Source organism: Scyliorhinus torazame, unplaced genomic scaffold, assembly GCF_047496885.1.
Source record: "Scyliorhinus torazame isolate Kashiwa2021f unplaced genomic scaffold, sScyTor2.1 scaffold_887, whole genome shotgun sequence".
Taxonomy (NCBI): domain Eukaryota; kingdom Metazoa; phylum Chordata; class Chondrichthyes; order Carcharhiniformes; family Scyliorhinidae; genus Scyliorhinus; species Scyliorhinus torazame.
In genome coordinates this window covers 67211-80565 of record NW_027308614.1, presented here as the reverse complement: position 1 = coordinate 80565, position 13355 = coordinate 67211, and the positions used below count along the sequence as shown (strand labels likewise).

Sequence of the window (13355 nt, the reverse complement as noted above, 5' to 3'; positions counted from 1 at the left end):
CCCCCCCCCTCCCCCCCCCCTCCCCCTCCCCCTCCCCCCCCCCCCCCCCCCCCCCCCTCCCCCCCTCCCCCCTCCCCCCCCCCCCCCCCCTCCCCCCCCCCCCCCCTCCCCCCCTCCCCCCCCCCCCCCCCCCCTCCCCCTTCCCCTCCCCTCCCCCTCCCCCTTTAAGGGTAGATTTCTGGGTGGACGGCGGTAAATGGGGTCGGTTCGGCTTTAAGAGGCCTGCCCCGCATCCGGGCGCCCGCGCCTGCGGGGCGGAAGCGGCCGGCGGCCAATCGGCGGGCGCGTTGGCGGCGGGTGCCGGCGGCGCGGCGGCCAATGGGAGGCCGAGGCGGAGGCCAGGCGGGGATGCGGTGCCTGGTGAGCGGCGGCAACGTGAGCGGTGAGAGCGGGGGCGCGCATTGGACCGGAGCGCGCGCGATCGGGAGCGCGCAGAGCTGAGGACCCCCCCCCCCCCCCCCCTCGCCCCAGAATGGGAACACTGACCCCCAGCAAAGGTCATGTGCCCCTGGAATGACCCCTGACCCCCAAATCTGCTTGACCCGGCTGGAGGGTCAGTTGGGGGCCAGTATCTGACCTTGGTGGACCGACCGGGGACGCCGGTTACCCCGGTTACCCCGGTTCGGTACTCGGTCACCAGCGGTTAATTAATGACCCCTGACTGAACCATCCTCCGGGCAAGAGTGATCCTAACGTGTAAAGGATGTCGGACCCCGTTGCGAGGGGGTGGAGGGGGGAAGGGGCGAGAGACTGGAGACCCGCTCTCGCTTTCTGGAGCGAAACCTCAGTAGTTACACCCGGTTTGAGGACTGATTTGGACACCTCGGGGACAGGGCTGAGCGTTCGAACGGGACCATTGTACGGTCAGAGCCCTGATTAAGACGGTAAGACCATGAGACCCAGGAGCAGAATTAGGCCACTCGGCCATCGAGTCTGCTCCGCCATCTTCAATCATGGCTGATATTTTTCTCGTCCCCATTCTCCTGCCTTCTCCCCCCATAACCCCTGATCCCCTTATTCATCAAGAACCTATCTATCTCTGTCTTAGCGACACTCAGTGATTTGGCCTCCACAGCCGTCTGCGGCAAAGAGTTCCACAGATTCACCACCCTCTGGCTGAAGGAATTCCTCCTCATCTCTGTTTTAAAGGATTGTCCCTTTAGTCTGAGGTGGTGTCCTCTGCTTCTAGTTTTTCCTACAAGTGGAAACCTCCTGTTAAGGAGGGAGTCTCTCCCGTCAGGGACAGTGTTTAAAGAGGGAGTCTCTCCGTCAGGGACCCTGTTTAAAGAGGGAGTCTCTCCGTCAGGGACAGTGTTTAAAGAGGGAGTCTCTCCGTCAGGCACCCTGTTTAAAGAGGGAGCCTCTCCGTCAGGGACAGTGTTTAAAGAGGGAGTCTCTCCGTCAGGGACCCTGTTTAAAGAGGGAGTCTCTCCGTCAGGGACCCTGTTTAAAGAGGGTGTCTCTCCGTCAGGGACAGTGTTTAAAGAGGGAGTCTCTCTGTCAGGGACCCTGTTTAAAGAGGGAGTCTCTCCGTCAGGGACCCTGTTTAAAGAGGGAGTCTCTCTGTCAGGGACCCTGTTTAAAGAGGGAGTCTCTCCGTCAGGGACCCTGTTTAAAGAGGGAGTCTCTCCGTCAGGGACAGTGTTTAAAGAGGGAGTCTCTCTGTCAGGGACCCTGTTTAAAGAGGGAGTCTCTCCGTCAGGGACCCTGTTTAAAGAGGGAGTCTCTCCGTCAGGGACCCTGTTTAAAGAGGGAGTCTCTCCGTCAGGGAGCCTGTTTAAAGAGGGAGTCTCTCCGTCAGGGACCCTGTTTAAAGAGGGAGACTCTCCGTCAGGGACCCTGTTTAAAGAGGGAGTCTCTCCATCAGGTGCCCTGTTTAAAGAGGGAGTCTCTCCGTCAGGGACAGTGTTTAAAGAGGGAGTCTCTCCGTCAGGGACCCTGTTTAAAGAGGGAGTCTCTCCGTCAGGGACAGTGTTTAAAGAGGGAGACTCTCCGTCAGGGACCCTGTTTAAAGAGGGTGTCTCTCCGTCAGGGACCCTGTTTAAAGAGGGAGTCTCTCCGTCAGGGACCCTGTTTAAAGAGGGAGTCTCTCTGTCAGGGACCCTGTTAAGGAGGGAGTCTCTCCGTCAGGGACCCTGTTTAAAGAGGGAGTCTCTCCGTCAGGGACCCTGTTTAAAGAGGGAGTCTCTCCGTCAGGGATCCTGTTTAAAGAGGGAGTCTCTCCGTCAGGGACCCTGTTGAAAGAGGGAGTCTCTCTGTCAGGGACCCTGTTAAGGAGGGAGTCTCTCCGTCAGGGACCCTGTTTAAAGAGGGAGTCTCTCCGTCAGGGACCCTGTTTAAAGAGGGAGTCTCTCTGTCAGGGACCCTGTTTTAAAGAGGGAGTCTCTCCGTCAGGGACCCTGTTTAAAGAGGGAGTCTCTCCGTCAGGGACCCTGTTTAAAGAGGGAGTCGCCCCGTCAGGGACAGTGTTTAAAGAGGGAATCTCTCCGTCAGGGACCCTGTTTAAAGAGGGAGTCTCTCCGTCAGGGACCCTGTTTAAAGAGGGAGTCTCTCCGTCAGGGACAGTGTTTAAAGAGGGAGTCTCTCCGTCAGGGACCCTGTTTAAAGAGGGAGTCTCTCCGTCAGGGACCCTGTTTAAAGAGGGAGTCTCTCCGTCAGGGACACTGTTTAAAGAGGGAGTCGTCCCGTCAGGGACCCTGTTTAAAGAGGGAGTCTCTCCGTCAGGGACCCTGTTTAAAGAGGGAGTCTCTCCGTCAGGGACCCTGTTTTAAAGAGGGAGTCTCTCCGTCAGGAACCCTGTTTAAAGAGGGAGTCTCTCCGTCAGGGACCCTGTTTAAAGAGGGAGTCTCTCCGTCAGGGACAGTGTTTAAAGAGGGAGTCTCTCCGTCAGGGACCCTGTTTAAAGAGGGAGTCTCTCCGTCAGGGGCCCTGTTTAAATAGGGAGTCTCTCCGTCAGGGGCCCTGTTTAAATAGGGAGTCTCTCCGTCAGGGACCCTGTTTAAAGAGGGAGTCTCTCCGTCAGGGACCCTGTTTAAAGAGGGAGTCTCTCCATCAGGGACCCTGTTTAAAGAGGGTGTCTCTCCGTCAGGGACAGTGTTTAAAGAGGGAGTCTCTCCATCAGGGACCCTTTTAAAGAGGAGTCTCTCCGTCAGGGACCCTGTTTAAAGAGGGAGTCTCTCCGTCAGGGACCCTGTTTAAAGAGGGTGTCTCTCCGTCAGGGACAGTGTTTAAAGAGGGAGTCTCTCCGTCAGGGACACTGTTTAAAGAGGGAGTCTCTCCGTCAGGGACAGTGTTTAAAGAGGGAGTCTCTCCGTCAGGGGACCCTGTTTAAAGAGGGAGTCTCTCCGTCAGGGACAGTGTTTAAAGAGGGAGTCTCTCCGTCAGGGACAGTGTTTAAAGAGGGAGTCTCTCCGTCAGGGACAGTGTTTAAAGAGGGAGTCTCTCCGTCAGGGACCCTGTTTAAAGAGGGAGTCTCTCCGTCAGGGACCCTGTTTAAAGAGGGAGCCTCTCCGTCCTGGACCCTGTTTAAAGAGGGAGTCTCTCTGTCAGGGACCCTGTTTAAAGAGGGAGTATCTCCGTCAGGGACCCTGTTTAAAGAGGGAGTCTCTCCGTCAGGGACCCTGTTTAAAGAGGGAGTCTCTCCATCAGGGACCCTGTTTAAAGAGGGAGTCTCTCTGTCAGGGACCCTGTTTAAAGAGGGAGTCTCTCCGTCAGGGACCCTGTTTAAAGAGGGAGTCTCTCCGTCAGGGACCCTGTTTAAAGAGGGAGTCTCTCCGTCAGGGACAGTGTTTAAAGAGGGAGTCTCTCCGTCAGGGACCCTGTTTAAAGAGGGAGTCTCTCCGTCAGGGGCCCTGTTTAAATAGGGAGTCTCTCCGTCAGGGACCCTGTTTAAAGAGGGAGTCTCTCCGTCAGGGACCCTGTTTAAAGAGGGAGTCTCTCCATCAGGGACCCTGTTTAAAGAGGGTGTCTCTCCGTCAGGGACAGTGTTTAAAGAGGGAGTCTCTCCATCAGGGACCCTTTTAAAGAGGGAGTCTCTCCGTCAGGGACAGTGTTTAAAGAGGGAGTCTCTCCGTCAGGGACAGTGTTTAAAGAGGGAGTCTCTCCGTCAGGGACAGTGTTTAAAGAGGGAGTCGCTCCGTCAGGGACAGTGTTTAAAGAGGGAGTCTCTCCGTCAGGGACAGTGTTTAAAGAGGGAATCTCTCCGTCAGGGACCCTGTTTAAAGAGGGAGTCTCTCCGTCAGGGACCCTGTTTAAAGAGGGAGTCTCTCCGTCAGGGACAGTGTTTAAAGAGGGAGTCTCTCCGTCAGGGACCCTGTTTAAAGAGGGAGTCTCTCCGTCAGGGACCCTGTTTAAAGAGGGAGTCTCTCCGTCAGGGACACTGTTTAAAGAGGGAGTCGTCCCGTCAGGGACCCTGTTTAAAGAGGGAGTCTCTCCGTCAGGGACCCTGTTTAAAGAGGGAGTCTCTCCGTCAGGGACCCTGTTTAAAGAGGGAGTCTCTCCGTCAGGAACCCTGTTTAAAGAGGGAGTCTCTCCGTCAGGGACCCTGTTTAAAGAGGGAGTCTCTCCGTCAGGGACAGTGTTTAAAGAGGGAGTCTCTCCGTCAGGGAACCCTGTTTAAAGAGGGAGTCTCTCCGTCAGGGGCCCTGTTTAAATAGGGAGTCTCTCCGTCAGGGGCCCTGTTTAAATAGGGAGTCTCTCCGTCAGGGACCCTGTTTAAAGAGGGAGTCTCTCCGTCAGGGACCCTGTTTAAAGAGGGAGTCTCTCCATCAGGGACCCTGTTTAAAGAGGGTGTCTCTCCGTCAGGGACAGTGTTTAAAGACGGGAGTCTCTCCATCAGGGACCCTTTTAAAGAGGGAGTCTCTCCGTCAGGGACCCCTGTTTAAAGAGGGAGTCTCTCCGTCAGGGACCCTGTTTAAAGAGGGTGTCTCTCCGTCAGGGACAGTGTTTAAAGAGGGAGTCTCTCCGTCAGGGACACTGTTTAAAGAGGGAGTCTCTCCGTCAGGGACAGTGTTTAAAGAGGGAGTCTCTCCGTCAGGGACCCTGTTTAAAGAGGGAGTCTCTCCGTCAGGGACAGTGTTTAAAGAGGGAGTCTCTCCGTCAGGGACAGTGTTTAAAGAGGGAGTCTCTCCGTCAGGGACAGTGTTTAAAGAGGGAGTCTCTCCGTCAGGGACCCTGTTTAAAGAGGGAGTCTCTCCGTCAGGGACCCTGTTTAAAGAGGGAGCCTCTCCGTCCTGGACCCTGTTTAAAGAGGGAGTCTCTCTGTCAGGGACCCTGTTTAAAGAGGGAGTATCTCCGTCAGGGACCCTGTTTAAAGAGGGAGTCTCTCCGTCAGGGACCCTGTTTAAAGAGGGAGTCTCTCCATCAGGGACCCTGTTTAAAGAGGGAGTCTCTCTGTCAGGGACCCTGTTTAAAGAGGGAGTCTCTCCGTCAGGGACCCTGTTTAAAGAGGGAGTCTCTCCGTCAGGGACCCTGTTTAAAGAGGGAGTCTCTCCGTCAGGGACAGTGTTTAAAGAGGGAGTCTCTCCGTCAGGGACCCTGTTTAAAGAGGGAGTCTCTCCGTCAGGGGCCCTGTTTAAATAGGGAGTCTCTCCGTCAGGGACCCTGTTTAAAGAGGGAGTCTCTCCGTCAGGGACCCTGTTTAAAGAGGGAGTCTCTCCATCAGGGACCCTGTTTAAAGAGGGTGTCTCTCCGTCAGGGACAGTGTTTAAAGAGGGAGTCTCTCCATCAGGGACCCTTTTAAAGAGGGAGTCTCTCCGTCAGGGACAGTGTTTAAAGAGGGAGTCTCTCCGTCAGGGACAGTGTTTAAAGAGGGAGTCTCTCCGTCAGGGACAGTGTTTAAAGAGGGAGTCGCTCCGTCAGGGACAGTGTTTAAAGAGGGAGTCTCTCCGTCAGGGACAGTGTTTAAAGAGGGAGTCTCTCCGTCAGGGACCCTGTTTAAAGAGGGAGTCTCTCCGTCAGGGACAGTGTTTAAAGAGGGAGTCTCTCCGTCAGGCACCCTGTTTAAAGAGGGAGCCTCTCCGTCAGGGACAGTGTTTAAAGAGGGAGTCTCTCCGTCAGGGACCCTGTTTAAAGAGGGAGTCTCTCCGTCAGGGACCCTGTTTAAAGAGGGTGTCTCTCCGTCAGGGACAGTGTTTAAAGAGGGAGTCTCTCTGTCAGGGACCCTGTTTAAAGAGGGAGTCTCTCCGTCAGGGACCCTGTTTAAAGAGGGAGTCTCTCTGTCAGGGACCCTGTTTAAAGAGGGAGTCTCTCCGTCAGGGACCCTGTTTAAAGAGGGAGTCTCTCCGTCAGGGACAGTGTTTAAAGAGGGAGTCTCTCTGTCAGGGACCCTGTTTAAAGAGGGAGTCTCTCCGTCAGGGACCCTGTTTAAAGAGGGAGTCTCTCCGTCAGGGACCCTGTTTAAAGAGGGAGTCTCTCCGTCAGGGAGCCTGTTTAAAGAGGGAGTCTCTCCGTCAGGGACCCTGTTTAAAGAGGGAGACTCTCCGTCAGGGACCCTGTTTAAAGAGGGAGTCTCTCCATCAGGTGCCCTGTTTAAAGAGGGAGTCTCTCCGTCAGGGACAGTGTTTAAAGAGGGAGTCTCTCCGTCAGGGACCCTGTTTAAAGAGGGAGTCTCTCCGTCAGGGACAGTGTTTAAAGAGGGAGACTCTCCGTCAGGGACCCTGTTTAAAGAGGGTGTCTCTCCGTCAGGGACCCTGTTTAAAGAGGGAGTCTCTCCGTCAGGGACCCTGTTTAAAGAGGGAGTCTCTCTGTCAGGGACCCTGTTAAGGAGGGAGTCTCTCCGTCAGGGACCCTGTTTAAAGAGGGAGTCTCTCCGTCAGGGACCCTGTTTAAAGAGGGAGTCTCTCCGTCAGGGATCCTGTTTAAAGAGGGAGTCTCTCCGTCAGGGACCCTGTTGAAAGAGGGAGTCTCTCTGTCAGGGACCCTGTTAAGGAGGGAGTCTCTCCGTCAGGGACCCTGTTTAAAGAGGGAGTCTCTCCGTCAGGGACCCTGTTTAAAGAGGGAGTCTCTCTGTCAGGGACCCTGTTTAAAGAGGGAGTCTCTCCGTCAGGGACCCTGTTTAAAGAGGGAGTCTCTCCGTCAGGGACCCTGTTTAAAGAGGGAGTCGCCCCGTCAGGGACAGTGTTTAAAGAGGGAATCTCTCCGTCAGGGACCCTGTTTAAAGAGGGAGTCTCTCCGTCAGGGACCCTGTTTAAAGAGGGAGTCTCTCCGTCAGGGACAGTGTTTAAAGAGGGAGTCTCTCCGTCAGGGACCCTGTTTAAAGAGGGAGTCTCTCCGTCAGGGACCCTGTTTAAAGAGGGAGTCTCTCCGTCAGGGACACTGTTTAAAGAGGGAGTCGCCCCGTCAGGGACCCTGTTTAAAGAGGGAGTCTCTCCGTCAGGGACCCTGTTTAAAGAGGGAGTCTCTCCGTCAGGGACCCTGTTTAAAGAGGGAGTCTCTCCGTCAGGAACCCTGTTTAAAGAGGGAGTCTCTCCGTCAGGGACCCTGTTTAAAGAGGGAGTCTCTCCGTCAGGGACAGTGTTTAAAGAGGGAGTCTCTCCGTCAGGGACCCTGTTTAAAGAGGGAGTCTCTCCGTCAGGGGCCCTGTTTAAATAGGGAGTCTCTCCGTCAGGGGCCCTGTTTAAATAGGGAGTCTCTCCGTCAGGGACCCTGTTTAAAGAGGGAGTCTCTCCGTCAGGGACCCTGTTTAAAGAGGGAGTCTCTCCATCAGGGACCCTGTTTAAAGAGGGTGTCTCTCCGTCAGGGACAGTGTTTAAAGAGGGAGTCTCTCCATCAGGGACCCTTTTAAAGAGGGAGTCTCTCCGTCAGGGACCCTGTTTAAAGAGGGAGTCTCTCCGTCAGGGACCCTGTTTAAAGAGGGTGTCTCTCCGTCAGGGACAGTGTTTAAAGAGGGAGTCTCTCCGTCAGGGACACTGTTTAAAGAGGGAGTCTCTCCGTCAGGGACAGTGTTTAAAGAGGGAGTCTCTCCGTCAGGGACCCTGTTTAAAGAGGGAGTCTCTCCGTCAGGGACAGTGTTTAAAGAGGGAGTCTCTCCGTCAGGGACAGTGTTTAAAGAGGGAGTCTCTCCGTCAGGGACAGTGTTTAAAGAGGGAGTCTCTCCGTCAGGGACCCTGTTTAAAGAGGGAGTCTCTCCGTCAGGGACCCTGTTTAAAGAGGGAGCCTCTCCGTCCTGGACCCTGTTTAAAGAGGGAGTCTCTCTGTCAGGGACCCTGTTTAAAGAGGGAGTATCTCCGTCAGGGACCCTGTTTAAAGAGGGAGTCTCTCCGTCAGGGACCCTGTTTAAAGAGGGAGTCTCTCCATCAGGGACCCTGTTTAAAGAGGGAGTCTCTCTGTCAGGGACCCTGTTTAAAGAGGGAGTCTCTCCGTCAGGGACCCTGTTTAAAGAGGGAGTCTCTCCGTCAGGGACCCTGTTTAAAGAGGGAGTCTCTCCGTCAGGGACAGTGTTTAAAGAGGGAGTCTCTCCGTCAGGGACCCTGTTTAAAGAGGGAGTCTCTCCGTCAGGGGCCCTGTTTAAATAGGGAGTCTCTCCGTCAGGGACCCTGTTTAAAGAGGGAGTCTCTCCGTCAGGGACCCTGTTTAAAGAGGGAGTCTCTCCATCAGGGACCCTGTTTAAAGAGGGTGTCTCTCCGTCAGGGACAGTGTTTAAAGAGGGAGTCTCTCCATCAGGGACCCTTTTAAAGAGGGAGTCTCTCCGTCAGGGACAGTGTTTAAAGAGGGAGTCTCTCCGTCAGGGACAGTGTTTAAAGAGGGAGTCTCTCCGTCAGGGACAGTGTTTAAAGAGGGAGTCTCTCCGTCAGGGACCCTGTTTAAAGAGGGAGTCTCTCCGTCAGGGACAGTGTTTAAAGAGGGAGTCTCTCCGTCAGGGACAGTGTTTAAAGAGGGAGTCTCTCCGTCAGGGACCCTGTTTAAAGAGGGAGCCTCTCCGTCAGGGACCCTGTTTAAAGAGGGAGTCTCTCCGTCAGGGACCCTGTTTAAAGAGGGAGTCTCTCCGTCAGGGACCCTGTTTAAAGAGGGAGTCTCTCCGTCAGGGACAGTGTTGAAAGAGGGAGTCTCTCCGTCAGGGACCCTGTTTAAAGAGGGAGTCTCTCCGTCAGGGACAGTGTTTAAAGAGAGAGTCTCTCCGTCAGGGTCCCTGTTTAAAGAGGGAGTCTCTCCGTCAGGGACCCTGTTTAAAGAGGGAGTCTCTCCGTCAGGGACCCTGTTTAAAGAGGGAGTCTCTCCGTCAGGGACCCTGTTTAAAGAGGGAGCCTCTCCGTCAGGGACCCTGTTTAAAGAGGGAGTCTCTCCGTCAGGGACAGTGTTTAAAGAGGGAGTCTCTCCGTCAGGGACAGTGTTTAAAGAGGGAGTCTCTCCGTCAGGGACCCTGTTTAAAGAGGGAGTCTCTCCGTCAGGGACAGTGTTTAAAGAGGGAGTCTCTCCGTCAGGGACCCTGTTTAAAGAGGGAGTCTCTCTGTCAGGGACAGTGTTTAAAGAGGGAGTCTCTCCGTCAGGGACCCTGTTTAAAGAGGGAGTCTCTCCGTCAGGGACAGTGTTTAAAGAGAGAGTCTCTCCGTCAGGGTCCCTGTTTAAAGAGGGAGTCTCTCCGTCAGGGACCCTGTTTAAAGAGGGAGTCTCTCCGTCAGGGACCCTGTTTAAAGAGGGAGTCTCTCCGTCAGGGACCCTGTTTAAAGAGGGAGTCTCTCTGTCAGGGACCCTGTTTAAAGAGGGAGTCTCTCCGTCAGGGACCCTGTTTAAAGAGGGAGTCTCTCCGTCAGGGACCCTGTTTAAAGAGGGAGTCTCTCCGTCCGGGACAGTGTTTAAAGAGGGAGTCTCTCCGTCAGGGACCCTGTTTAAAGAGGGAGTCTCTCCGTCAGGGACAGTGTTTAAAGAGGGAGTCTCTCCGTCAGGGACCCTGTTTAAAGAGGGAGTCTCTCCGTCAGGGACAGTGTTTAAAGAGGGAGTCTCTCCGTCAGGGACAGTGTTTAAAGAGGGAGCCTCTCCGTCAGGGACCCTGTTTTTTAATAATAATCTTTATTAGTGTCACAAGTAGGCTTACATTAACACTGCCATGAAGTTACTGTGAAAAGTCCCTAGTCGCCACATTCCGCGGAGCGCCTGTTCGGGGACACTGAGGGAGAATTCAGAATGTCCAATTCACCGAACAGCTCATCTTTCGGGACTTATGGGAGGAAACCGGAGCACCCGGAGGAAACCCACGCAGGCACGGTGGGCCGGGGGGGGGGGGGGGGGTGGGGGGGGAGAACGTGCAGACTCCGCACAGACAGCGACCCGAGCCGGGAATCGAACCCGGGCCCCTGCCGCTGTGAAGCAACAGTGCTAACCACTGTGCTACCGAGATGAGCAGGGGCAGTTTTTCAAGGAGTATTTAATTCCCCCCCCCCCCCCCCCCAAACTAAGATATATGCCGGAGAGGAAGAAAGATTGTAAGAGGGGGAAGTTAAACATAACATAACGACAAAAGCTCAGGTGCACCATATTGCAAAGACCAGTGGCAGGTTGGACCATTGGGAAACTTCACAAAGGGTTACTAAAAAATATAATAAATAGAGTCATTGTGTCATGTAGCACAGAAAAGGCCCTTCAGCTCATCGAGTCTGTCCCAGTCAAAAACTACCACCGAACTATTCTTGTCCCATTTCCCAGCAATTGGCGCAGAGCCGTGTCTGCCCTGGGATCGCAAGTTCATATCTAAATGCTTCTTAAATGTTTTGAGGGTCTCTGCCTCCACCTCCCTTTCAGGCAGCAAGTTCCAGACTCCCACCCCCCCCCAAGGGGGAAAGTTTCTTCCTGTCTACTCTATCTGTGTCCTTCATAATTGTATACATCTCAATCACGCCCCCCCCTTCAGTGTCCTCCGCTCCAGGGAAAACAAGCCCAGTCTATCCAATCTCTCTTCATAATTAACACTCTCCAGCCCAGGCAACATCCAGGTAAATCTCCTCCGCACCCTTTCCAGTGGCTATCACATCCCTCCTGTAACGGGGAATCCAGAACTGCCCACAATACTCGCGCTGTGTCCTAACCAACGTTTTATACAGTTCCAGCATCACCTCCCTGCTCTTGAAAATGAAAATGAAAATCGCTTATTGTCACAAGTAGGCTTCAAATGAAGTTACCGTGAAAAGCCCCTAGTCGCCACATTCCGGCGCCTGTTCGGGGAGGCTGGCCGGCACGGTAGCACAGTGGTTAGCACAGTTGCTTCACAGCTCCAGGGGTCCCCAGGTTCGATTCCCGGCTTGGGTCACTGTCTGTGCGGAGTCTGCACGTTCTCCCCCCCGTGTCTGCGTGGGTTTCCTCCGGGTGCTCCGGTTTCCTCCCACAAGTCCCGAAAGACGGGCTTGTTGGGGTGAATCGGACATTCTGAATTCTCCCTCTGTGTACCCGAACAGGCGCCGGAGTGTGGCGACTAGGGGCCTTTCACAGTGACGTCATTGCAGTGTTGATGTAAGCCTACTTGTGACAATAAAGATTATGATTAAAAAGTCCATGCCTCGGCTTAGAAAGGCAAGTTTACCATGGGCCTTCTTAACCACTGTATCCACCTGCGCTGCTACCTTAAGGGACGGGTGTACATGCACAGCAAGCTCCCGCTGATCCTCGGGGCTTCCCAGGGTCCTGCCGTTTATCCTGTATTTCCCTCGCCTTGTTTGTCCTGCCCAAGTGCATCACCGCACACTTATCCGGATTGAACTGCATTTGCCACTGATCAGCCCCTCTGACCAGCCTGTGTATATTGGATTGGGTTGGATTTGTTTATTGTCACGTGTACCGAGGGACAGTGAAAAGTATTTTTCTGCGAGCAGCTCAACAGATCATTAAGTACATGGGAAGGAACGGGAATAAAAGAAAATACATAATAGGGCAACATAAGGTCCACAATGTAACTACATAAGCACTGGCATCGGATGAAGCATACAGGGTGTAGTGTTAATGAGGTCAGTCCATAAGAGGGGCGTTTAGGAGTCTGGTGACAGTGGGGAAGAAGCTGTTTTTGAGTCTGTTCGTGCGTGTTCTCAGACTTCTGTATCTCCTGCCCGATGGAAGAAGTTGGAAGAGTGAGTAAGCCGGGTGGGAGGGATCTTTGATCATGCTGCCCGCTTTCCCCAGGCAGCGGGAGGTGTAGGTGGAGTCAATGGGTGGGAGGCAGGTTGGTGTGATGGACTGGGCGATGTTCACGACTCTCTGAAGTTTCTTGCGGTCCTGGGCCGAGCAGTTGCCATACCAGGCTGTGATGCAGCCCGATAGGATGCTTTCTGTGGTGCATCTGTAAAAGTTGGTAAGAGTCAATGTGGACATGCCGAATTTCCTTAGTTTCCTGAGGAGGTATAGGCGCTGTTGTGCTTTCTTGGTGGTAGCGTTGACGTGGGTGGACCAGGACAGATTTTTGGAGATGTGCACCCCTAGGAATTTGAAACTGCTAACCATCTCCACCTCGGCCCCGTTGATGCTGACAGGGGTGTGTACAGTACTTTGCTTCCTGAAGTCAATTACCAGCTCTTTAGTTTTGCTGGCATTGAGGGAGAGATTGTTGTCACTGCACCGCTCCACTAGGTTCTCTATCTCCCTCCTGTATTTGGACTCGTCTCTTATCCTCCTGTTCTCGAAGGCTACCCTCGTTCACCACCGCACCAATTTTCAGATCATCCACAAACTTACTGATCAACCCTCCTACATTCATACCGAAATCATTTATATAAACCACAAACAGCAAGGGCCCCAACACTGACCCCTGCCGGACCCCACTGGACACGGGTTTCCTGTCAGAAAAACGCCCCTCGCCCATCCCCCTCTGCTTCCTGCCACTCGGCCAACTTTGCAAAGGTAAATTATGAAAGAAAACGAGCCCTCAATATAAAATAGGAGCGAAAAAGCTTTTCTATAAGCGGAAAAAAAGGAAGAGAGTAGCTAAAGCGAATGTTGGTCCCGTCGAAGACGCGAGCAGGGAGTTAATAGTGGGGAACACAGAAATGGCGAAGACTCTAAATCAATATTCTGCTTCGGTTTTCACGGTGGAGGACACTGGTACCAGCCCAATAGAAACAGGAAATGCACAGGTAGCAAGGGAGGAACTTGAAACAATCCACAGGGAAAACATTACTGAGTACCGTGAGCGTTGGGATTGAAGGCAGACAGGCCCCCAGGGTCTGAAATCTGACATCCAAAGGTCAAGGAAGCTTTAAAAAAAATTAATTTTGCAGGATGTGGGTCGCTGGTCAGGCCCAGCATTTATTGCCCCCGTCCCTAGTTGCCCTTTCAGAAGGTGGGGGTGAGCTGCCTTCTTGAACCCGCTGCAGTCCCCGAGGTGTAGGTACACCCACTGTGCTGTTAGGGAGGGAGTTCCAGGCTGTTGCCCCGGCGAC

The 13355-nt window shown here is 53.8% G+C and overlaps 1 protein-coding gene across 1 annotated transcript in view; it reads left to right on the top strand.

Annotated features, from left to right (window-relative positions):
• Positions 1-297: 297 nt before the first annotated feature.
• LOC140406813 (cell cycle checkpoint control protein RAD9A-like) overlaps positions 298-13355 on the top strand; it is a 54743-nt gene continuing 41685 nt past the window's right edge. Inside the window, 1 exon segment of the mRNA XM_072494715.1 lies at positions 298-382. Within this exon segment, the coding sequence (XP_072350816.1) occupies positions 319-382 (64 nt within the window). The 5' untranslated portion in view covers positions 298-318.